Source organism: Elephantulus edwardii, unplaced genomic scaffold (assembly GCF_000299155.1).
Source record: "Elephantulus edwardii isolate Elephantulus edwardi_28Jun2011 unplaced genomic scaffold, EleEdw1.0 scaffold00022, whole genome shotgun sequence".
Taxonomy (NCBI): domain Eukaryota; kingdom Metazoa; phylum Chordata; class Mammalia; order Macroscelidea; family Macroscelididae; genus Elephantulus; species Elephantulus edwardii.
Window position 1 is genome coordinate 25,500,457 of NW_006399772.1, and position 24,180 is coordinate 25,524,636.

General features: G+C 41.2%; 1 protein-coding gene across 1 annotated transcript in view; it reads left to right on the plus strand.

The window, feature by feature from the left end:
• The window catches only part of KCND2 (potassium voltage-gated channel, Shal-related subfamily, member 2), a 704,821-nt gene that overhangs the window by 671,379 nt on the left and 9,262 nt on the right, over window positions 1–24,180 (plus strand). Inside the window, exons 2-4 of the mRNA XM_006882669.1 lie at window positions 3,906–4,068; window positions 19,224–19,319; window positions 20,473–20,565. Of these exons, the coding sequence (XP_006882731.1) occupies window positions 3,906–4,068; window positions 19,224–19,319; window positions 20,473–20,565 (352 nt within the window). The remainder of the gene's footprint in view (window positions 1–3,905; window positions 4,069–19,223; window positions 19,320–20,472; window positions 20,566–24,180) is intronic.

Consider the following 24,180-nt stretch of genomic DNA (forward strand, 5'->3'; position numbering starts at 1 on the left):
TCATTTTTTTTTTTGAGGAACCAGATTGTTTGACATCCACTTGTTTGACATCTAGGAAGTAGAAAGCATGCCAGATGGCAAAGGTTTTGCATAAAAGTCTTCCATGATACTTAACGTTAGAGTCTTTGAGAACCAGAAATTGACTCCCTCCTGAGGGCTCGGTCCTCTACCCAATGTGACTTTCACGTGTGTTCAAAGATGTAATATTTGCCAAGTGACGGGGTATATCATGTTCACATCTAAAAGGAACATTTTGTGTGTGTGTAAACGGCCCCTCCCTGGTGGACCTTTGTGACTGATGTGAGGAGAAGGGGAAGCAATAAATGTAAGGGCTGGCAGACGTCCAGAGTAAATAAAGACCAGGAGGGAAATGGAATGACTCCACTAACATCATGGTGAATGCAGGGAAAGGGGGGTGGGGGAGTCAAGCAAGAGAAAGTTAAGAGAGAAAAAAAAATATGCCTATCACCTAGCCAATCTCAAGTCTGATCATTTCAGTCTTGTGAAACGCTTGCTACTTACAGTCTTCTTCTGTGTTGTCTTTTATTTTTAAAACATTTCTATATTGATTTTATGAGCCCTGGATAATTTTTCACCGATTTTATTAAATAAAGGGTAAGAAAGTTTATCTGAAAATAAAGCCACATCTATGCAACTTTTTAAGATAACTCTTTTTGTGAAATGGGCTTTTGAAGACTGTGGAAATAATATCCAATTCTGAAGCAAAGCAGAACAAATAGAATGTGTAAGGGTGCTTGACTTAGCATAAATTTAAGAAGAAAGGGTTCAGAAAAGTGGAAGGATTTTTTTCTATGCAATATAAAGAATAAAACACCCACCAGTAAACTGGTAAGAAGTAATAATTAAAGGAGGGCATCAGTGACGGCGATAGGTAACCTTTAAATGATCATTTAGCAACTGTGTCAGTTCTCATTATAAAGCTCTCTATTCTCAGGCTTTCGTCCACTAAGTTTCAGAGAAATAGGATTACTTAGGTATATAATGCTATTGTGCTCCTTGCCGGGAGTTTGAATGCTAGTTTCAAGAGCCTTTGTTTGGCAAAAGAAAGCAGCTGCTCTCAACAGACAGTGATTTCTCATTTCCTGCAGAGTCTGTGCTCAATTTCAAGTTTGTAGATAAAATGTCCATTTCCACTTCTCAAGGTCATCTCTAAATTAGAAGACAGCACACAAAAGGACCTTGCGAGACCACATACAAATCACACTGCATGCTTACTCTTCTTTTCTGACATATTCAGACTGGTGGTACATGCTTTTAAAATGACAAATATCAACTTGAAGGGGGAGGGAAAGAGGTCAGTAAAGGAGCTAAAAGGGTAATGAGACTATACGCATATTACACGTATTTCCAAAAGGTTCATATAAACGTGGTGCAAATGAAGCACCGAAGAGTCTAGTCCAAGCAGAGGTATCTCAGCAGAGAGTTGTAGGAAACCATTCCTCCCCTTACCCTTCGCAAAAATAACATAGAAGTTCCTAATGAAAATAGCGATACCCTAACACCCAAGGAGTGGTCATGAACTGTAGTTGATCAGACAACAACGGGTGAGGAAGGAAGTGGGTTCTGCTCCCTGGGAATCCGCCCAGGGCCCAGACCGCCCGTGCATAAACAATCACGGGAAGACCTGGACTATTCTAGCACTGCTCTGTCTCATCGTCTTCCTCTGCTTTGTTCTTACAAGATCCTGCTAATTTGCTGTAACCTGGGAAAACCATGTCTCTGCACCCAGGAGCACAAAGATGAGAGATGTTTCACTAATTCGTCAAGGTCTTCTCTTTCTAACAGGGATTCTTTTTTATTGTAAAAGTAATACAAGCTCATTAGAGGGTATTTGGAAAACTACGGAAAAGAAAGAAAATACCAATTACCCGTAATACTTCTGCCTGAGATGACCATTTCGACTAATTTCCTTTCAATCATTGTTCTATGTATAGATTAATATGTTTCTAATAAAATTCAGATAGCAATATACATACATATTTATGAATTAAATTGATTTAATATTTATATATTAAATATATCTCTTTAATATTTAAAAGTTAAATATTATATCTTTATACATATTGTGTAATATACAATACATACATTTAAGTACTAAATATTTAATAGATTGCATTAAAATTTTTTGTGAATATAACTACTCTTTTTAAAAAAAATTGTATACTGGTTGTCAAGATCTTTTTTTCCCCTTGCTCAGTCTCCAGAATCTGTGTCTCCCGTTCTTCCTTTAACTTTAGGCTTCGTGTAAATGTGATTCCCCAAGCTCTTGTCTCCTCTGTGCATTTACTAGGCTTTCGTTTTATTGTGTTCTTGGGAATCTCAGAGTCTATACCGACAATGTAGGTGGCATACCTCACAGGGCATTGCTGTGCTAACCCAAACATGGTGGCCCTCTGGCAATTCATAACTGCGAGTGGCTCAGCAGAAGATAGGTAGGCCCCTGCCTTGCAATTAATAGCCCCAGAAAATCCACTGAAGAATCAGCTATGTGACAACAGAAGTGAGTTGAGTTGAGTTGAGTTGAGCTGAGCTGAGTTGAGTTGAGTTGAGTTGAGCTGAGTTGAGTTGAGTTGAGTTGCTTGAAGATGAGAGGCAACAGTTTATGGCCAGATGAGTTCAAAGGGCAAAGTGAGAGAAGCACTCCATTTTGGGAAACTAAGCTTCTGGTGGTCTAGGGATAAGGAGCTATAGTGCTAACCCAAAGTCATGTGGTTCTAATCTACAAAGTTTCTCCATGGGAGAAAGGTGGGCAGTCTCCTTCCATATGATACACAGCCTCTAATAACACACTAAAGCACCAGCTACGAGTCAGCTCTGACTCAAGGATACACAGCAACAACAACAAACTTTAATTGATTCTTAGACATCTACTATAGAGAAGGAATAATCACAAAGACCACAGAAGATAGAAAACAAATGGGTTTGGGTGAGACATCAGGATTGTTCTTAGAAATCCAGGAAGCAGCAGCATTTAGATTATTTTCAAGCTATAGGATAAAGTGAAATCAGAGAGAGAGAGATAGAATGAGAAGGCAAAAAAATTACAATCTATAACTTTGAATTACAAAGGATTAAAATCAAGTAAGGGCAAGGAGCCAGACTGATGTCAAAGTAGAAGTCAGTGAAATAGGAGGCCCACTAGGGGGATTTGCTAGCATAAAAGCCTACAGCAGAACATGTTCCAATAAAGAGAATGGACAACTAGGCCAAATGCAAATGAGAAAGAAAGATTAGCATAGAGAAGTGTTACTCTTTTTCACAAGCACAGGTTTTGTGAACCTTGAAAAGTTAATTTTATTTCTTGAAATGAATTGTATCTACTACTCTTTCCTATTAAATTCCATAACAAATCTAATGGTTCTTTAAAATTAAGGCGTAGGAGTGTATCATCTGAAGAATAAAATTGAGCTAGGAAATATTGACTATCAAAGAAATTGTTTTAATTATGGCATATTATATAAACTACAATTTGAAGCAGTATCACTAAGCCATGTGGCTTACAATATGTATTTCTGTTTCAAATGATTTCTACAAGGATAAAAAAGATAATTTTATATTCCCATATGCATTATAAATCTCTCTAATTGCTGATGGATCAGAACTGACTGACAGCTGGCCCTTTGGTGGGTTTTCAGAGGCTGTAAATTACACAGGAGGAGATACGCCTATCTTTCTCCAGTGGAGATACCAGTGGATTTGAACCACCAGAGAGGATGAGCTTTGGATTGACAGTATACCTCTCTGTCAACTATGCCACCAGAACTCCTTCATCATGAAAGAGAAGTCTATAAATCCAAAAATGAATTTGAATAATAAATAATTTTATGTGACAGTTAGAAATATCTTTCTGCAACTGAAAACATCTGTTCCCTCTCTCTCTCCAGGTATGGTGACATGGTGCCCAAAACCATAGCGGGGAAGATATTTGGCTCCATCTGTTCCCTAAGTGGAGTCTTGGTCATCGCACTACCTGTTCCCGTGATTGTCTCCAACTTCAGTCGGATCTACCACCAAAACCAACGAGCAGACAAACGGAGGGCACAGAAGGTGTGTGTTCGGGTCCTCTTAGCCAAGACTTAGCATTTCTCCTCTGGTTTATAATGAACCCTACAAATTCTTCCTGGTTGTTCAGCATTCGGGATTTGTTCAGTAGTTGCTTCAGCAAGGAAAAGCTTGAATTATAGTAAAAAGAAACTAACAACCTTAGTGTCTTAACTAAGTAACAGGTTCAGTAGTAAGTTAACAATGTATTTCTGTAATTCAAGGACAGATAAAATGTCATTCACGCTTCCTCCCAAGAGTGAAGTCACCCAATCTCTACCTCATTGGCCCAAAGATCTAGTCCCAATTTAAAAAAAAAAAAAAGGAAATGCTTTCCTACTATATGGTTGTTGTTGTTGTTGATTGGCCATCAAGCCTAGCACAATTTATAGTGACCCTATGAACAAAAAACCCGAAGCCTTTCTATAACTACTGTTTCTCCAGGTTCCATAGAGTTTCCAGAGGCATGTAGTTTAGGAAGTGGATGCCACTCCTGCTTCCAAACCTGTCTTAACCTGGGAGTTCCACCAAACACTGTCCACCATGGGCAGCTGTTAAGGCATTTGACTCTCAGTGGCAAAAGGTTCAGATTCATAGCAAACCCAGATTACCTCAGTACAGCAAATTGACAGAAGAGTGCCGTACAACTTCCAACATCACTATCTAACTTGAGAAGGACTTGAGAGCCTTATGCTAAATGGACTAACCCAGCCCCATAAGGACAAATACGGTATGAGACCATTATTATAGAACCTGTATGAGGACCGTGGGAGGTGGTGAGGAGAGGGGTGAGGATGGGAAGGAATGATTATTATGCTGAGTGAACTAAATTAGTCCCATAAGGACAAATACTGCATAAGAGCATTATTGTAGAAATAGAATGATAACTGGTAAAATGTGTATGAGGATCCAAGGAGGAGAGAGGGCTGAAGGTGAGCAGGGGAGAATTCATAAGGTTGTACAATTTGATGGAAGGAGGGAAGGAGGAAGGGAGGGAAGGAGGGATGAAGGAAATGGGATCTGGTGGATTGGGGTGGAGGAAAGTGAGCAGCATTAATGATAGTCATAAAATCAAAGCTAGAGTCTTAGAAAGGGTTACTCGGTATCTAAAACTGATTTACTTAGCCTCTGTCCACCTGAGGTCACCTGATTCAAGTAGATGAGGACTAGAAAGGGCAATTCACTCCGAGGCTTGAGCCAGCTAATTAGTTCGTACCAGAAAGACAAGTCCTTGTATAAAAAGACACTGTGCCTGGAAAAGTAGATTGTCAGCACAGGAGAGAAAGACTCTCAACAGATGGATTGATACAGTGATTGCAACAATGAGCTTAATTAAGTACAGCAGAGATGTTCCAGGACAAAGCAGCATTTTGTTCCCTTGAACACGAGTTGCTATGATTTGGAGCAGATTCAATGGAACTAACAATTGAGAGGAAGTATAATGATCACACACATCTATAAAATAAGGAGAAGAATACCTGGCTCACAGCAAGAGTACAATTAACTGTTAGTGCCTATGGATCTGCATTGCTGTCATTGTGTACAGTTGAGTTGTAACCAACACATAGTTGACCCTCTGGTGGGTTTTCTGAGGCAGTAAATCACAAAGGAGGAGATTGCCTATGTTTCTTTCACAGAGCAGCTGGTGGATTCAAACCATGTGCGTTTGGTGTGGCAGTCCAAATCCTTACCACTAAGTCACCAGCGTTCCTATGAAGCCACATAGAAGCACAGAGTTTGATGATATTAACAATAGGAACATTTAATCGTGCTAATGCGAAACCTATACTTGGACCAAGAGGCAGTCGTCAGAACAGAGCAGGGCAACACTGCGTGGTTCAAAACTGGGAAGGGTGTACGCCAGGGATGTGTTCTGTCTCCATACCTTTTCAACCTGTATGCAGAGCAGATTATCCGAGAGGCGGGGCTCTATGAGGAGAGGCGTGGCATTAGGATTGGTGGACGATCTATCCACAATCTGCATTATGCAGATGACACAACCTTGCTCCCTGAAACTGAGGAGGACCTCATGCACTTACTGCAGAGGGTTAAGGACTGCAGCCTTCAATATGGACTGAGGCTCAATGTCAAGAAGACAAAGATTCTCACCACTGGACCAATTGATAGCATCAGGATGGATGGCGAAGATATTGAGAGTGTTCACAGCTTCAGTTTGCTCGGCTCCACGGTCAACACTCTTGGCACCAGTAGCCAGGAAATAAAAAAACGTATTGCGATGGGAAAGTCTGCAGTTAGGGACCTCTCCAAAATACTCAAGAGCAACAGTGTCTCTCTGGAGACTAAGGTCCGCCTGATACAGGCCATGGTTTTTGCAATCACTTGTTATGCATCAGAGAGTTGGACAATGACTAGGGAGGATAGAAGGAGAATTGACGCCTTTGAGCTGTGGTGCTGGAGAAGAGTATTGAATGTACCATGGACTGCCAAGAAAACAAACAGATTCATCGTAGAGAGGATTAAACCAGGCTGCTCCTTGGAGGCAAGGATTCTGGGGCTTCGTCTGACATACTTTGGACATGTTGTAAGGAGAGACAGGTCTTTAGAGAGGGACATCATACTGGGTAGAGTAGAGGGACAGAGCAGGAGGGGAAGACCCTCTATGAGGTGGATTGGTTCAGTGACTGGGGTACTTGGGATGGGTGTGTCAGAGGCTATGAGATTGGCACAGGATAGAGCACGGTTTAGGGCTGTTGTACATAGGGTCGCTATGAGTCACAAACGACTCGACGGCACATAACAACAACAACAACTTTCAAACAATCAACAAAAACCCTGTGGCCACCTAGTTGGTGCTGACTCATGGTGAAGTTGTTTTTTAAGGTTTTCTTTGTGATGCCATTGGATGGGTTCAAACTGCTGACCTCTTGGGTAACAGTCAAGCAAAACCCATTTGCAAGTCACTGTGTCCCACAAGGAGCTATGTGCTGTTTACTGATGGCTTAGTGTTTTCCAGGTCACTAAGCAGGAGAACTAATATTTAATGCAAGTCAGCCTGGCTCCCAAGTTCACACAGTTGAACACTCCGCCAGGCTCTCTCTCTAGAAGTGTCCCAACGTTAGCACACTCCGTCCTTTACTGTCGCTCTCATTGGCAGTGTCCTCCTTGCTTGGAAATTATTTTTATAATCTTTTCTGTAGTCTCCTTGGGGCATATGATAGATACTCCCCCTAGCCCAGGAAACAAACCTAAATTATCTTCACATTTCTAGGTGGGTTCTTGGTGCACTTCCTTCAAATTGGTTCCAACTCATTCTGGACGTAGAACAAGGGCATGGCACACTGTCTGACCCTGCCCCATCCTCCTAAGTCCTGCCTTGCTCTGGTCACTGTTGTGGACACTGTGTTTGTCCACTTCGATGATGGTCTTCCTTCCCCACCCTCAATCTTCTGCTTGTCCAGGTACTACGTCTTTCTGTAGGGACTGGTTCCTCCTGGTAACAGGTCCAAAGTATGTGAGACAAAGTCACCTCAGCCTGCCTTATAACGAACATTCCGGCGAAAGTTCTTCCAAGAAAGATCTGTTTGCTCTTTCGACAGTTCATGGTACAGTCCGTATTTGTCCCTAACACCACATAGCCCATTAGAGCCCTTGTCTAGTAAACAAGAGGTCCTGGGTTTGAATCTCACTGATGCCTGGGATAGTGAAGTTGGTTCCTATTTCTAGTCTCATTTTGCCAGTGTGATTCCTAAACTATTCAGAAGTTAGCATGTCTAAGAACATGGAGAGTCCTGGTAACATAGTGTCTAGGGAGGTGTGAGTTAACCCAAAAGCAACTCCTCTCTGCTGGTTTGAATCCCTCAGAGGCTCCAGGAGAGAAAGATGAACACTATATCCTGTGCAATTTGTTGTTGGGGTGTTTTGGGGTGTTTTTTTTTAGATTTTGTTGTTGTTGATGCATATACTTTATTTTTTTATTTTATTATTATTATTAATTTTAATGAAAATTTACAGACTTTGGATTTCCATTCATTTATTGTTGCGCTTTTCTCCCTGCCCACCCCTCCCCCCCCCCAGTTCACTCTCCTCTTTGAAAAGTAAAAGAAAAATTCTTTCATTGTTATACAATCCCTTCCCCCAAGTCCACTCCACTATGCAGCCTTCACTCTGGACTCCTGTCATAGGCAATTTATTGTTTTATAACATCTATCCACAGTCAACACTCTTGGCACCAGCAGCCAGGAAATTAAAAGATGTGTTGTGAAGGGAAGGTCTGCGGTTAGAGACCTCTCTAAAGTGCTGAAGTGCAAAGATGCCAGTCTGGAGATTAAGGTGCGCTTGATACATACCACGGTCTTTGCAATCACTTGTTATGCATCAGAGAGTTGGACAATGACTAGGGATGATAGAAGGAGAATTGATGCCTTTGAGCTGTGGTGTTGGAGAAGAGTATTGAATGGACTGCTAGGAAAACAAATAGATTTGTTCTGGAGAGGGTGAAGCTGGGCTGCTCCTTGGAGGCAAGGATTCTGAAGCTTCATCTGACATGCTTTGGACATGTTGCAAGTAGAAACCAGTCCTTGGAGAAGAAGGTCAGGCCTGAGAGGGTAGAGGGACAGTGCAAGAGAGGAAGATCTTAGATGAGATGGATGATTCATTGACTAGGATAATGGGAATAGGTGTGTCAGAAATGGAGAGATTGACACAGGATAGGGCAGAGTTTAGGGCTGTTGTACATAGGGTCGCTATGAGTCGCAGGTGACTCAATGGCACATAACAACAACAACAACATCAAGTTGGAACCAACTTATAGCTGATCTCCCAACAGATTTTCAGAGGCAAGAGGTCCCTGGAAGGAGCTTCTCCATCACTCTCCCAATGAGAAGCTGGTGGATTTTCTCAGGAAAACATCCCCCAAACCAGGACACTGCCCTACTCTCTCCCATTTGTCCAGCAAAATTGTCACCTTGAGGGGCAGAGCTCTGAGTACTTAGAAATAATTGTAGAAATCTTTGTTGTAGTTTCCTTAAAGCTTATGATTCAGTATTTCAGTAGTCTTCAAGGTCATTGTACCTTTGTCCTTTAAGGATAGATTCCTTTTTAAAAAAATATCCCAAAATCCTGCACAACGGTGACTCGAGCGGATGCATAATCTGGGTAATGGCAATGACTACAAAAAAGCAGGAAAGATTTCAATGCGGCCCATAACTTCCTGGTAGGTAAGTTCTAGAACACGATTAAAAATGTGCTTTTAAACAGCATCCACCACTTTAATAAAGTATAAAATGTCATAAAGCATCTCACTGGAAAGTTAAAGCTATTCAGATATGTGAAAACTGGTGCTGTTACTGAGTTCGTGCACTGCATAGTCGGCCAGCATACAGAAATACAGATCATTCATTCACCATTGATGTGAGAATCTCCTTCCTTTAGCAAAGAATCCCTCTGTCCTTATTTGTTTTACAGCCCCTCACCTTTGGAGGGATACCTAGTCTTAGACCATTTACTGTGCGAAAGTGATAATAATCTGATTACTGTGAATATAAAGAAAACGTTATCCACAAAACTTGGAGGGTTAGAAACAGGCATCCCCATGGAGCTACCCCTGTGGCACAACAATTAAACACTTGACTGTTATGCAAAACGCTGGTGGTTTGAACCCACCCAGAGCCCCTGTGGCAGAAGAACTTGGTGATCTGCTCCCATGAAGATTGTAGTCTAGATTGTAGTCTATGGTGACAGTTCTACTGCATCACTTGGGGTGACTAAGAGTAAAAGGGGACTCATTGCATCCTCATTCAGGTTACACAAGCAGGCAAGCAGCTCTGGGAGGGTTTCAGCCACAACCTGTCCTTCCCCTGGGGTCTTCTTGCACTGGATGATGGCAGTGACGTCACCAGGATGAGGAGGAACTGCATTGACTCTGAGAGCGTTACCTCAGTGACTTAACAGGGGGACATCAATGACTTTAGGATCTTAGGCTGCTCACCACAGGGGTAAGGGGGGTGCCAAGGCAGGGACTTCCTGAGAACTGGTGTTGTCACCCACTGTGGAAACTTGTCACCCACCATGTCCCTCTATATTCAGCAGTCAAGATGCTTGTGGGTCTAGATTTGGAGGCAGCTGCTAGGAGTGGTGGAGTGGCTATTCCTTGGAGCAGGACATCATACTTGGGAAGGTGGGAGGGAGTCAAAAGAGAGGAAGACCCTCACCTGGGTGGGTTAACACCGTGACTGCAGCAATGGTCTTGAGGGTGTCAGAGATTATGCGGGTGACACAGGATAGGACAGTGTGCAGATCAGTTGTTCATAGAAAAACTAAAAGTAACACTCAACTCGACAACACCTAACAATAACAAAAACTGAGTGAAGAGGAGCCCCTCTGCCACGGCCAATGGGGTATCAGGGAGCTGTAGAGTCCTCCGTCATGGTGGGCAGATTCACTAACCAGCTGAATTCCGACCTGACACGTTGAGTGACAATAACCCTAGTGTCACCATCACAACACAGTAGCCCTGCTGACAGCTTTAATCCTACTCCCAGACACTAATGCTAGTTTAAAAAAACAAAATTTCTACAAAAATCTAAGCTTATCATCATTGATCTATCTCAGTTCCAGAAATCTCTCTAACATGAGATAAACATACAAAAACTACAGTGTAATAGATTGCATGTTGGGCTAGTAACTGAAAGGTTAGGGGGTGGGGTGTTGGGGATTTAATCCACCAGCATTTCCATGGGAGAAAGACAGGCAGTCTCTTCCCATAAAGATTTATAGCCATAGAAACCAGATGACCACCCTGACTGGAATCCACTTGAAGGCAGTAAGTATATGAAAAATGTGGTTAGTTATTCTTGTTAAGTGCCATCAAGTTGAGTAGAACTCATAGCAATGCTGTAAATAAAAGATCTAAACCCTGCTTTTTCTGTGCCATCCTCACAATTCCTGGCACACAAGAGGCCACTGCAGCAGTCCCTGTGTCGATCTACCTGAAAGAGGGTCTTTCTCTCCTTCACTGACCCTCACCCTGCCCAGCATCATGTCCTTCTCCAAGGATTAACCCCCTCCTAGCAATATGCTCAAAGTATGTGAGGCAAAGCTTCATCATTCTTGCCTCCAAGGAGCATTCCAGCTGGACCCTCTCCAAAATAATACCTGTTTGTTCTCTTGGCCATCCATGGGATGTTCAGTGCTCTTCTCCAACACCACAGCTCAAAGGCATCAATTCTTCTTCTGTCATCCTTATTCATTGTCTGGCTCTCAGATGCATAATAAATGATCAGAAAGACTATAGCCTGAATCAGATGCACCATAAGCCTCAAACTGACATCATTACTCCTCAATGATTTGGAGAAGTCCCTAACTGTAGATTTTCCCAGTGCAATGAAAACAGGAAGAAGTAGAAATCTCCCATCATCTCAGGAATGCTTTATCATCTAGAACACATAAAATTAAAAACAAAAACCGTTAGAACATTTTAGAAGTCTTTCACCTAAATAAATCTATAATAGAAAAATAAATAAAAGGTCTACTGTAAAATTACACTACATTGGGGGAAATCTTTTATTAATGCCCTTTGGTGTCTTTGAAATATTGCTATATGCAAAATTGCTGTTTAAATTCAATGAATTTTTCATAGCATGACTACTAGAAAAATTTTCTTAATGACACCAACTGAAATTGGCTAGTTTAATGTGTCCAATAAATAGTCTGTGACCAAAAACTGAACAAACCAGCTAAGAAAGAGCAGTAGACGTACAACTAAATATGTTACTGATGGATAATTTGTGTTTTCTTTCCCAAGAGATGTTTCACAAACAGAATAAACATCAGTTAGGCTTAAATAGTTTCAAGGTAAGTATCCAGGGCTGGGTGATTTGAAGGATATTGAAGTTATCCAAACCAAGCAGCTAATTCAGTCAAGCAAGCAGTTAATGCAATAAAAACATCAGTCAAGTAATATTATTACTGTTAGTTGCCATGAAGTAGGCTTAAGTAATATTATAATTTTTAACCAGATTTTCCAGCGTCTAATCCCGTGGCCAACTCCAGCCTCAAGCAAAGGTGTGAAGTAGATACAATGTGTATAAGAGTATGTTCCCACCCCCATTCTCAGGATCTTTCCCTTTTTCTGGGATCTTCTCCCTGTCAAAGGACCATGGTGGTATGGTGAGGTATTGGGCTGTTAATTTAAAGATAGGAATTTGGGAACCACCAGCCACTCTGTGAGAGAAAGATGTGGCAGTCTGCTTCTGTAAAGATGTCTAGTTGAGGGAGCCCTATGGCGGAGCTGGGCTTTGCCCTGTATAGTCATTGTCCAGCTTTTAGATGCACAGCAAGCAATCAGAAAGGCCAAGGACCGAATCAGATGCACCTTAGTCCTCAAACTGACATCGCTACTATTTGGAGAGGTCCCTAACTGTAGATTTTCCCAGGGCGATGTGTCTCCTTATTTCCTGACTGCTGGTACAAAGGGTATTAATTGTGGATTCAAGCAAGATGAAGCTGTTGACAGTTTCAATCTCCTCTTCATCCATCAGGATGCTTCCTAATCTTCTAGACAAAGATAAATAAATAAATTTAAAATCACTGAAAATCCTGTTTTCATATGTATGATGATAATGGATCTTGGCAGAAAGCAGAGAATACCAGAAGAATATCTATCTGTGTTTCATTGACTATGCAAAGGCTTTTGACTGTGTGGATCACAACAAGCTGTGGCTGACTCTGAGAAGAATGGGAATCCCAGAACACTTGATCATGTTAATGTGAAACCTATACTTGGACCAAAAGGCAGTCGTCAGAACAGAGCAAGGAGACACTACATGGTTCAAAATCAAGAAGGGGGTTCGTCAGGGATGTATTCTGTCTCCATACCTTTTCAATCTGTATGCAGAACAGATCATCCGAGATGCTGGGCTATACGAAGAGGAATGTGGCATCAGGATTGGTGGAAGAGTCATCAACAATCTGCGTTATGCAGATGACACAACCCTGCTTGCTGAAACTGAGGAGGACCTGAAGCACTTGTTGCAGAAGATCAAGGACTACAGCCTCCTATATGGACTGAAGCTAAATGTCAAGAAAACAAAGATTCTAACCACTGGGCCAATTGGCAGAATCAGTATGGATGGTGAAGAGATTGAGATAGTTAACAGTTTTAGTTTGCTTGGCTCCACAGTCAACACTCTTGGTAACAGCAGCCAGGAAATCAAGAGACGAATTGCATTGGGAAAGTCAGCTGTGAGGGACCTCTCAAGAGTACTGAAGAGCAACAATGTCAGGCTGGAGACTAAGGTGCACCTGATCCAGGTTATAGTCTTTGTAATTGCGTGCTATGCATTGGAGAGTTGGACAGTGAATAAGGATGATAGAAAGAGAATTGATGCCCTTGAGCTGTGGTGTTGGAGAAGAGTGTTTCATATACCATAGACTGCTAGGAGAACAAACAGATTTGTCCTGGAGAGAGTAAGCCAGAATGCTCCTTGGAGTCAAGGATTCTGAAGCTTCATCTGACATACTTTGGGCATGTTGCAAGGAAAGACCAGTCCTTTGAGAGGGACATAATGTTTGGGAGAGTGGAGAGGCGGTGAAGAAGAAGAAACCCTCAAAGAGATGGATTGATTCTGAGAGTGGAGTGGTGGGAATGAGTGTGTTTGAGACAGCGAGCTTGGCACAGGATAGAACAGCATTTAGGGCTCTTGTATGTAGGGTCGCTATGAGTTGCAAGCGACTTGATGGCACATAACAACAACATGATGACAATACAAATTTAATTTGTAATCAAATTAATGGAAGTCTTTCTGATTTCCAAATATTCAACTCATTGCCTTAAAGTCAGAATTGAGTCATATCTAACTCTCCAGTAGACTTGCTCAGCTGTAAATCATGTAGGAGGAGAATGCTTGTCCTTCTTCTGGTGGATTTGAACTACTGAAGAGCCTTTGCATTAGCAATGAACTTCCCTACAAACTACATCACCAGGGCACCTATATGGACAGAGGTAAAATATCTTCTGCAGCCTAACTCTAGTGTTCATAACCTTTTTTAGATACTGCTCTTTGCCAAGAACTTATGCTTTCTGTTGGGCTAGGAAAGTGGGAAGGGATGGATTTTCACCAGTGGGTCATTTCTTTTGACCTCCCAGTTGCACAGCCAGATTTGCTAACATTGTCACTCTGAGTGGATCAGGAGTAAAATAATTTTCTAAACTATCATCGTGAAATAATTTCCCTCAACTAACTACCTGCTGTAAGCACAGCTACCAAAAGTTTAATCACAGATCACAAACGATAGCATTCAACAGACGTTTGGTGTGGTGCTCCATAAGGCTAATTAAACTAATTAACTCATACAGTGTTATAGGAACATAAATGACAAGTCAGGATTGAGATTTAAGTGACAGATTCTTTTTCTAACACTGTACATGGACTGGCTTGTCTTCCGTTTCTAAAACAAATGTTACTTTTTTCCCAAGTTTAAAATTACTTCTTTAGGAATGACTGTTGGCTCCCCATTGTGAGAAATGCACATCATTTTCCTCATCTGACAGTATTTTTAACTTATGTGTGTGGACAATGATGAGGGATGACAGAAGGAGACTTGATGCCTTTGAGCTGTGGTGCTGGAGAAGAGAATTGAATATACCAGGGACTGCTAAGAAAACAAACAGGTTCATCCTGGAGAGGGTGAAAACAGGCTGCTCCTTGGAGGCAAGGATTCTGAAGCTTCATCTGACATACTTTGGTCATGTTGCAAGAAGGGACCAGTCCTTGGAGAGGGACATTATGCTGTGGATGGGTGGGGTGCTGGGGTAATAGCGTCAGGTGTGTCAGAGACAATAAGGTTGGCTCATGGTATAGCAGGTTTCAGAGCTGTTGTACATAGCGTCATTATGAGTCACAGGTGACTTGACAGCATATAACAACAACATCAAAATGTGTCATTAATAGATGGAATCAGTGTTTTCTAATAGCTGTTAAAAGGTTGTACAATGAGAGAATACAATGGCATAGTTGAGAGGGTAACCATAGTTTAAACTGAAAACTAAACTTATTTCGTACTTGATACAACTTGACTTATAGGAACCCTGCATGTCAAGGTAGAACGGACTCAATAGAGTTTTCTAAATTGCAAATCTTTATGGAATCTGACTGTCTCATCTTTTCTCCCATAAAGTAACTGATCGGTTTGAGCTGCTAAACTCTTCACCACTGTGCCGTCAGGCTTCAAGTATGGCTTTGCCCAAACTCGCTGTGATTGAATCAACTCTGACTCTTATCAACCCTCTGCCATTATTCTGAAGCTATAAATCTTAACCTGAGGAAACTATCAATCTTTCTCCATCTGATATAATCAGCCTTTTAGTTGTTGTTGTGGTTGTTGTTGTTGTTGTTAAGTGCCATCGAGTTATAGACCACTCATAGGACCCTATGAATGAAAGACCTGAGCATTGTTCATAGAGTTTCTGGAGACAAGCCATTTCACAAGTGGATGCTATTCCTGCTTCCAAGCTTGTTTTAATCAGAAAGCTCCACTAAACACTATCCATCATGGGTAACCATTGTCCCATCTGACACATCAGTGTCACAGTGTTTAGCATCAGAGCAACCACAAGTTACCTCTATACAGCAATGCACAGACCAGTGCTATCCCACATAGAAGAATGTTTGACAAAAAATAATTTAAACCTGAGGCCCTGGGGCCCTTGTGGATTTTTAAATAGAAGGCCTTATCACATCGTCTCACTCCCCTTAGTGAATCAACATTCTACCCTAAGCTCACCAATCCCAGCCATAAGGCTTCTGTCGAACCTCGCTCCTGTAGATGATTTTCAAAATGGTTTCCAGCCCCATGCTGCTGACCTAAAGTGTTTTTCAGCAGCCGTTTAGTTAGCAACACAATATACTATTGACTATACCACAAGAATTTGGGCAATGTAATTCCAGCTGTTGTTTCTGATATGTGCCATCAAGTCAGAACTGACTCAGAGCTTATGGGTTTTCAGAGTCTACAAATTTCAAGGCAGGGGGTGGGGGGTGGGGAGGGAATGGCCCATCTTTCTCCAATGGAGCACCTGGTGAATTTGAACCATGTGTCTTTGGGTTGGCAGCACATCTCCTTACCCACTAAACCACCAGAGCTCCTATTATGTACAGTAATTTAGAACAAAAAGAGTATAGAGAAAGAGGAGAGGGGAGGTGAGACAAGAGATTAAGTGAAAAAAAACAGCAAAAAAGAAAGGCTATGAATGTTCTAAGAAATCAAACTTCAGGAATGAAATTTTATAGTAACTCCCTTCTGGGGACCAGATGCACATGTAAATTGCTTATTTCTGATTTAGCAGGTCAAGTCTAAGTCATTTCGAAATGTTCTTGTTATTCACTCTTGTGTTCTAAGATGTGTTAAATAAAATCAACCAAGTGCAGAAGTGTGTGAGCAATATTCTCCCAACTAAGTCTGGCTTGGTTTATTCACTTTGAAGCACAACCTTTGACACTAAAAAGTTTCTAACTTAATTTGCTGGTACGCTGTCAGTATTGGAGGATTGATTTCAATTAGTGTCACCACCAAAAAGTAACAGTCGCCTGGGTTTTCTCCATCACTCACAGATGGGCTGTTTGAACCAAAGATCATTTTAACCTACAATTAGCAAACAGGTAGAATTTAGGGAAGAAGTTAGAAGAGACGAGGCATGATGTAAGCCAAACTGTATCCTCATGCTATTTTAAAGGCTTAGAATTTGTGGGTGGAAAGGCATCTTGGGTGAAGGAAAATATGATAAAAACTAGAAATTATCTTCTCTCTCCCTCTCTTTTCTTTCTCCCTCTCCCTGCCTTCCCTCCTTCTCTCTCTCTCTCTCTCACACACACACACAAACACATACACAGAGAGATGGACAGACAGACACACTTTTACCTCCACAAAAAAGACTGTATTGTTTATAGTAGCAAAAGATGCCTTTCTAGTATGTCTTAACTGTTAGTGAATTATACATCTATAACCGAGTGAGGTAGGTATATACATGTAAATGTACAAGGAGTTCTAAGACATATTACATAAAATCAGATACATACAGAAGCATGTGAGGATGTTCTACATAAGAATGTAAGTGCATATAAACACGAAGGTGCTTGTTTACATCGACTTCATTCAATATGCCTTTGACTATTCTGACAGAATTGCCTGTAAATATTCACAAGGCTCTGAGGTACCGCTCTCTCTCTCTCCTTCTCACTGCCACTGAGGTGAAACTGACTCACAGCTGCCCCTCCACTGAGTTTGCAATGCTGTAAAATAGCACTTGAGATGTCCCACCTTTCTCCTGCAGAGCTCGTGGGGGATTCAACCACCAGAGAGACACAGCCTTTTGATGTAACCACATAACTATCTACCGGTAGGCCATCCCTGAGGCATAGAAGGCAGCAATTCCAGGGCCAAGAAAGACTTGCCTTCAATGGACCTTTGATTATTAAAATTTTAGCATGGTTTTCCAGAATTCACTTTTAAATAAGTCTATTTTAATTTTTAATATTATTTAAGAACATTCTATGGCTAGTCACAAGAATTGGTTAATTATCTGATTTGTTTACAGTGGGAGCAAAAAGAAGAGTTTATCGGGTATATTTTATCTAAGCCATTGCAATTACTTCTTTCCATGACAGTCCAAAGCAGCTATGCAACAACAGTTAGAAAAAGTAGAGTGGAAAACTGAGAATGTACCAAACCTGTGAATTTCCTCTCTAAAAGCATAGCACCTATGAACAACGGGTGTAACTGCTCTAAATCTTCTCAGTTGAAAATCACTCTTTATATGCAAAATTCCATTAAAAAATGCCTTAAGTCTCTCTGGAAAAGTTTGCTGAACTTATTTCAACAAATGTCACTGTGAAATAGCAATCAGATGAGCACACGTATACCGTCAACCCCATGATAGTCCAGTAGATTCTGACTCAGAAGAACCTGGTGAGACAGAGCAGAGAACCAGTGTTTCCAAGACTGGACATTTTGTGAGGTGGAGACTGTATCTTTCTCTTGCTGCCCCCCAAGAGGCCGATGAGTTTGAGCTACGAACCTTTCAATAATCCATCTGTTTCAACCACTGTGCTACAAAACTTCTCTGGACTTGGATTCACAGTCAAAATTTTTTAAAATTGGGATTTTTAGAAAGTACCAAATTGTTTGTCATGTAGAGCACATTGTCTAATTTTACAAGATAATTACAAAGTTTTACCCAAGAAGGTGCAGAAACAGCTGAACAATAGTTCCTTTTAAATAGACAATTGATCCCTGGAACTCATTTTAAAGAGAATATTCAAATTAAGATTAAATTAAAGGGGAGAGTTGGCAAGTACTTTACTGAGTTAAGGTTCTTCATTAAGGTGCTCATACTGGGATACGTAAGTAATACGTAAGTATACGAGTAATATCAAGATTTGCCTCTTAACGTGATTGGTAAAGGCAATAATGAAATAGCTGGATTTTACCACAAAGACTTACCACAATGTTAAATGTATAATATAGTTCAAATGGAGTTAGATTTATGGATAGGTCCTGGAAAGGGTCAAACTGGCTGCTCTTTGGAGGCAAAGATTCTAAGGCTCCGTCTAACATACTTTGGACATGTTGCAAGGAGGGACAGGTCCTTGGAGAGAGACATCATGCTTGGGAGGGTGGAGGGACAGCGCAGAAGGGGAAGGCCCTCCATGAAGTGGATTGATTCAGTGATTGGGATAATCGGGATGGGAGAGTCAGAGACAGTGTGATTGGCACAGGACAGAGCAGAATTTAGGCCTGTTGTACATAGGGTCGCTATGAGTAGCAAGCAACTTGACGGCACATAACAACCACAACAACATTAAATTTGGTATTGCTGTTGTTATTGGGTACATTGAGTTGACTCATATTGATTCTATGAACAACAGATGAAGACCCTGCCCTATACTGTACCATCCTCACAGTCTGCCCCATGCTCAAATCAATTATTGCTGCAGTCCATCTCATTGCGAGTCTTCCTCTATTTTTCTGAATCTGTAAGTCCCTCAAGAGAGTGAACAATTACTTTCCAGTAGTTCCATGTGAAGACCTAGTCAAGTGTTAGAAGTGTGCATGCTAGCAGTCGGGCTTACTCAAGAATGCATTTGCTGTTTTAATAAACACAATCCACAGGAACTAACGGGACCTTCGTTCTGCCTCTTCCATAGAAAGCCAGACTCGCCAGGATCCGGGCAGCCAAAAGTGGAAGTGCAAACGCTTACATGCAGAGCAAACGGAACGGCTTACTGAGCAATCAGCTCCAGGTACAGTCAAGGCCTTCGTGTTTGTGCACGTGCAATGAATACAGTTAGATGGTATTGATTTAATGCTGCTTAAGTGCATATTTTTATGGTGAGTAATTATGAAAATGGCTACTGAAACAGAGGGTCACGTTTTATTAGTTAATCCCGTGCATCCCACTGGGCTCTGACCCTCCTGTCCTCCACTCAGTTCACATTCCTCGTGACCCTGTGTGTGCCACAGAGTCGCCCATGACTGAGTTTTGAGGAGAGATCACCAACTCTTTCTTCCAAGGCATCTTTGCGTTGGGCTTCAGTCAGCAACCTCTCAGTGAGCTGCCAAACACACTATGTGTTCACCATCCTGCATCTCACCATTGGCTCTGGAAGGATTGTCCCCAAACTCTAGGATATTGGCAGGGAATCCTGGTTTCCACTCATGATTCAGTAGATAGTTCTGCACTGACTCATGTTCACATGGGGAAAGCCAACACATTCTCAAAAGCCCAAATGCCTCATTTGTTTTATTATGAAAATATTCATGTCCCTAATGTTCTTTGGGGCAGGACATGATGCCTTGCTTTATTTTTCAACTCCACTTGCTGCTAGAAAGATCAACTTGAACTTAAACTCATTGCCATCGAGTCAGAACTGACTCATAGCTGACCTTCCAGAGGGTTTTCAGAGGTTGTAAATTACATAGGAAGAGATTGCCCATCTTTCTCCTTCCCAGCCACATGGTATCAAATACAATTTGAGGCGTTCAGTTTTGCTTTAAACAAAACAAATTTGCTTTTAATATTTAGAACTGCAATTATCTCTACTTCCAAAGAAGCGTTGATGTACTTGTTCCCAGGATTATCCAAGTATTAGGTTACATTTTATGATCCAAAAACAATGGCTCCCAGGCTTACAAAGGTAGTTGAGTGTAAAAGCAATTTAAATTTTCAGTCCAGAGAGGCATATCTAAAAGACCAGACCACTAACTTGACCAAAATGTAAATACTGAATTTAAATATAAAAGCAACTGCATATTTATTCTTTTTTGGGTTAAAAAAAAATACTGCCATTTAATCCCAGAAAATAGGCCAGATCTCTCCTGGGGAAATGGATAGCTGAGGCTGTCATTGTTTGCACAATAAAATAGAAAGCACCTCTGTCTTCTCTGTGTTAACAGTCCTCCGAGGATGAGCAGGCCTTTGTGAGCAAATCCGGCTCGAGCTTTGAAACCCAGCACCACCACCTGCTCCACTGCCTGGAGAAAACCACGGTAAGGAGCCTGCCCGCCCGCCCAGCGCCTGTCCTGCGCTCAGGCAGTCACCTCATTTGCTTTTGTGACTGCTGAATGCTTCCCTGCATGATCTTACTGTCTGCGCCCCTAGGAAAACCTACTCATATTAACAAGAATTTTTAAAAAAGGATTTTAAATGACTTTGAAAGACCCCAGTGCCATTTCAACTCAGAAGGCATTAATAGATACTTACTTGGCATGTTATTATTATCCTTACTGGTTTTCTTTACTAAGCAAATGTCTAAGACAGACATTAAATACTGATGGAAATTGTCTTCCAGGAGCTGGCCGTAAGTCTTAGAAAATATCCCTCCTTACCCCCTGATACTTAAAATGCTGATTAAATAGCAATGAAGATACACACACACACACACACACACACACACACACACACACAGTTCAAATGACACTGATCCCTGGATAAAGAGAATACTAACAGCCATAACAACAACAGAAACAGAAAATAATTGAGTATAAACATTTCTTTTACAAGTGTAGTAGATGGGGGTAACAAAACTATTATAATGAGAAAAAGAATCCACATAATTACTGTTGTCCGCCCCCGAAGGAAGCAGGCTGAGTCAGCATCCCTTCACTTCTCAGTTCTCAGTGTAACTCTCTGAGTGACAAGGGCATCCACCCCTCAGCCATCCCTCCCTCAGCTCGCTTGTTGGTAGAGACTGCAGTTTAGGACTGCAGAGCAGAACAGATTTTCACCTTATTTCAATCAGTCAACTCATTTACCATATTTGGATTCTTAATTCCAATATATTGTCCACCTATTTATTCATTGAATAACAGTTATCAACAAAATATGCATTACTTACCAAACATGTTATCAGAAATAGCCAGTTCCTGGAGAAAAAAAAAAAAAAAAGAATGCTGAGAAAACCAGGGGGTCAGTGAAAAGAGAGGAAGATTCTCCGTGAGATAGATTGAACAGTGTCTGCGACACTGGGCTGACGCCCAGCGGGGACTGAGAATGGTCCAGGGTGAGGTCAGGTTTTGTCGTATTGTGTAGAGGCTCACTATGGGAAGATGCTCACTCAGAGGCATCTAACAGCAGTAACAATGTACAATGTGATGGACAGTGAGCTAGCCCAAGATACACATGAAGTAATGCGTGGTGTTCCCACATTTGGGATAAATCAAGATTGATCTATTAGAGAAAGGCAGTGTGTACCAGAAACAATGATGGGGCCACAGGCTTGCTGGAACAACTTCAGTTGAGGGCTTTGTTCACTTCCTAGGGCTGCCTAACAAAAGAGTCTAACCTGTGTGATTTAGTTGTTGTAAAGTGCCATCAAGTCATAGATGACTCATAGCGACCCTATGAATAAAAGACCTGAACATTTGTATAACTTTCCTTGTTTCTCCACATTCATAGAGTTTCTGGAAGCAAGCTATTTCGGAAGTAGATGCCACTCCTGCTTCCAAGCTTGTTTTAATTGGGGAGCTCCACCAAACAGTTTTCCATGGGGAACCATTATTGCATTTTACATGTCAGTGTCACAGTGTTAAGCATCACAACAACCACGAGTTACCTCTGTACAGCAAATGGACGGACCAGTGCTATACCACGTAGAAGAATGTTTGATGAAAAACAATTAAAACCAGGCCTGAGGGCCGCAGAGTAAAAAGTTGATTTAATAGAATAGGAATTTCTAGTGTCCACAGTTATAGAGGCTCAACTTTCATTCAACATGTAGAACCTGCCCAGCTCCCTCCAAGTCAGGGGGGAAACTCACCATCAATCCTAGGCTTTCCTTTACAGGTAAACCCATTTTAAATGAAAATCCTCCTTTCTCTGTGTGTGTCTCCCTCTGTTATAAGAAACTACACAGACTGTATTTGGATTAGTATCTACCTTATTCTCCCACAACCTCATTTCAGTTTAACTCATGACATGTTGTTGTTGTTATGTTGCCATCGAGTCACTTGCGACTCATAGCGACCCTATGTACAATAGCCCTAAATTCTGCTCTGTGCTGTGCCAATCGCACTGCCTCTGACACACCCATCCCGATTACCCCAGTCACTGAATCAATCCACCTCATAGAAGATTTTGCCCTCCTGCACTGTCCCTCCACCCTCCCAAGCATGATGTCCCTCTCCAAGGACTGTTCCCTCCTTGCAACATGTCCAAAGTATGTTAGACGGAGCCTCAGAAGACTTGCCTCCAGGGAGCCGCCCAGTTTAACCCTTTCCAGGATGAATCTGTTTGTTTTCCTAATAGTCCAAGCTACCCTCAATCATCTTCTCCAGCACCACGGTTCAAAGGCTCTATTTATAATAGAAAAAAATATAAATTATAATTATATAATATAATATAATGAATATTATATTATAAAGATAATAAATATAATAAATATGCTTTAATAAATATATCATATATGATATGATATGATGTCATATAATAAATATATAAATACTCTCTTTCCAAACACTGTCAGGTTCACAGATTACAAAGGTTAGCACTTCATTATATTTGGAGGGATAAGGAAGAGGTGTCATTCAATCCCTAAGGAGAACCACAGGCTGAGGGACCAGGAGTTCGTCAGTCAATGCATTAGAGGGGCTCAGGTAGTAGAAATACCTCAGGAAGTCCAGAACATGATCTAGGAGGCTATGAATGAACGTGTGGTTGACCAGGAGGAGAAACGAGCATGCCAGAAGGAAAGGCAAAAGTGAAGGCAGGTGTTAAAGCCTAAAAGTCTCAAAAGGTATGAAAAAAAAATGGACTTTATTTCATTATAAAAGGAGATTTTTTTTAAAGAACATTAAGCAGCAGTAGTTTTCTACTTGTTGTTTTCAGTTTTCAATAAAGTTATTAAGATGTTTATAATTTAATGTTTAAATCCTTAAAATGAAATGGAGTGGCATCCCCTCCGGAAACTCTATGAACATGAAGAAATGATCAAACTTATACAAGTGTTCAGGTCTTTCACTCATAGGGTCGCTATGAGTCATCTACAACTTGATGGCACTTAACTGCAACAACAATCATGGGATAGAGTTATCTCAATTTGTCTTTATCATTTACTTTTCTTTTTCCACTAGTTTATCATGTAAAGTTAATAATAGCAAACACTTGATGTAGATTGTTGTTGCTAAGTGTCATTGAGTTGGTTCAGACTCATAGTAACCCAGTGCACAAGAAACAGAAGGAAAGCCAATCTAATCCTGGGCCATCTTCACAATCTCCACCTGTTATTGAACTCACTGTGTCAATTCGTCTTATCACGGATCTTCCTCTCTTCTGCCGATGATCTGCTTTTCCAAGCACGATGTCCTTCTCCAGGGATTGGTTCCTCCTGGAATTGTACCTAAGTGTATAAGACTTGGCTCGTCATCCTTGCTTTGTGGAGCTCCCTGGCCTTACTGCTTCCAAAGTAGATTTTGTTAGTTCTTTAGGAAAGTCGTGCAATGCAATATCCTTCACCAATACCACAATTCAAAGGCATTAATTTTTCTATCTTTTTTACTCCTTGTCCAACTTTCATCTGCATTTGAAGCACTTTAAAAAATACAAAGGCTTGAGTCAGAAGCCCCTTAGTCTTTAAGCTGATATTGTTGCTCTTTAGAATTTTGAAG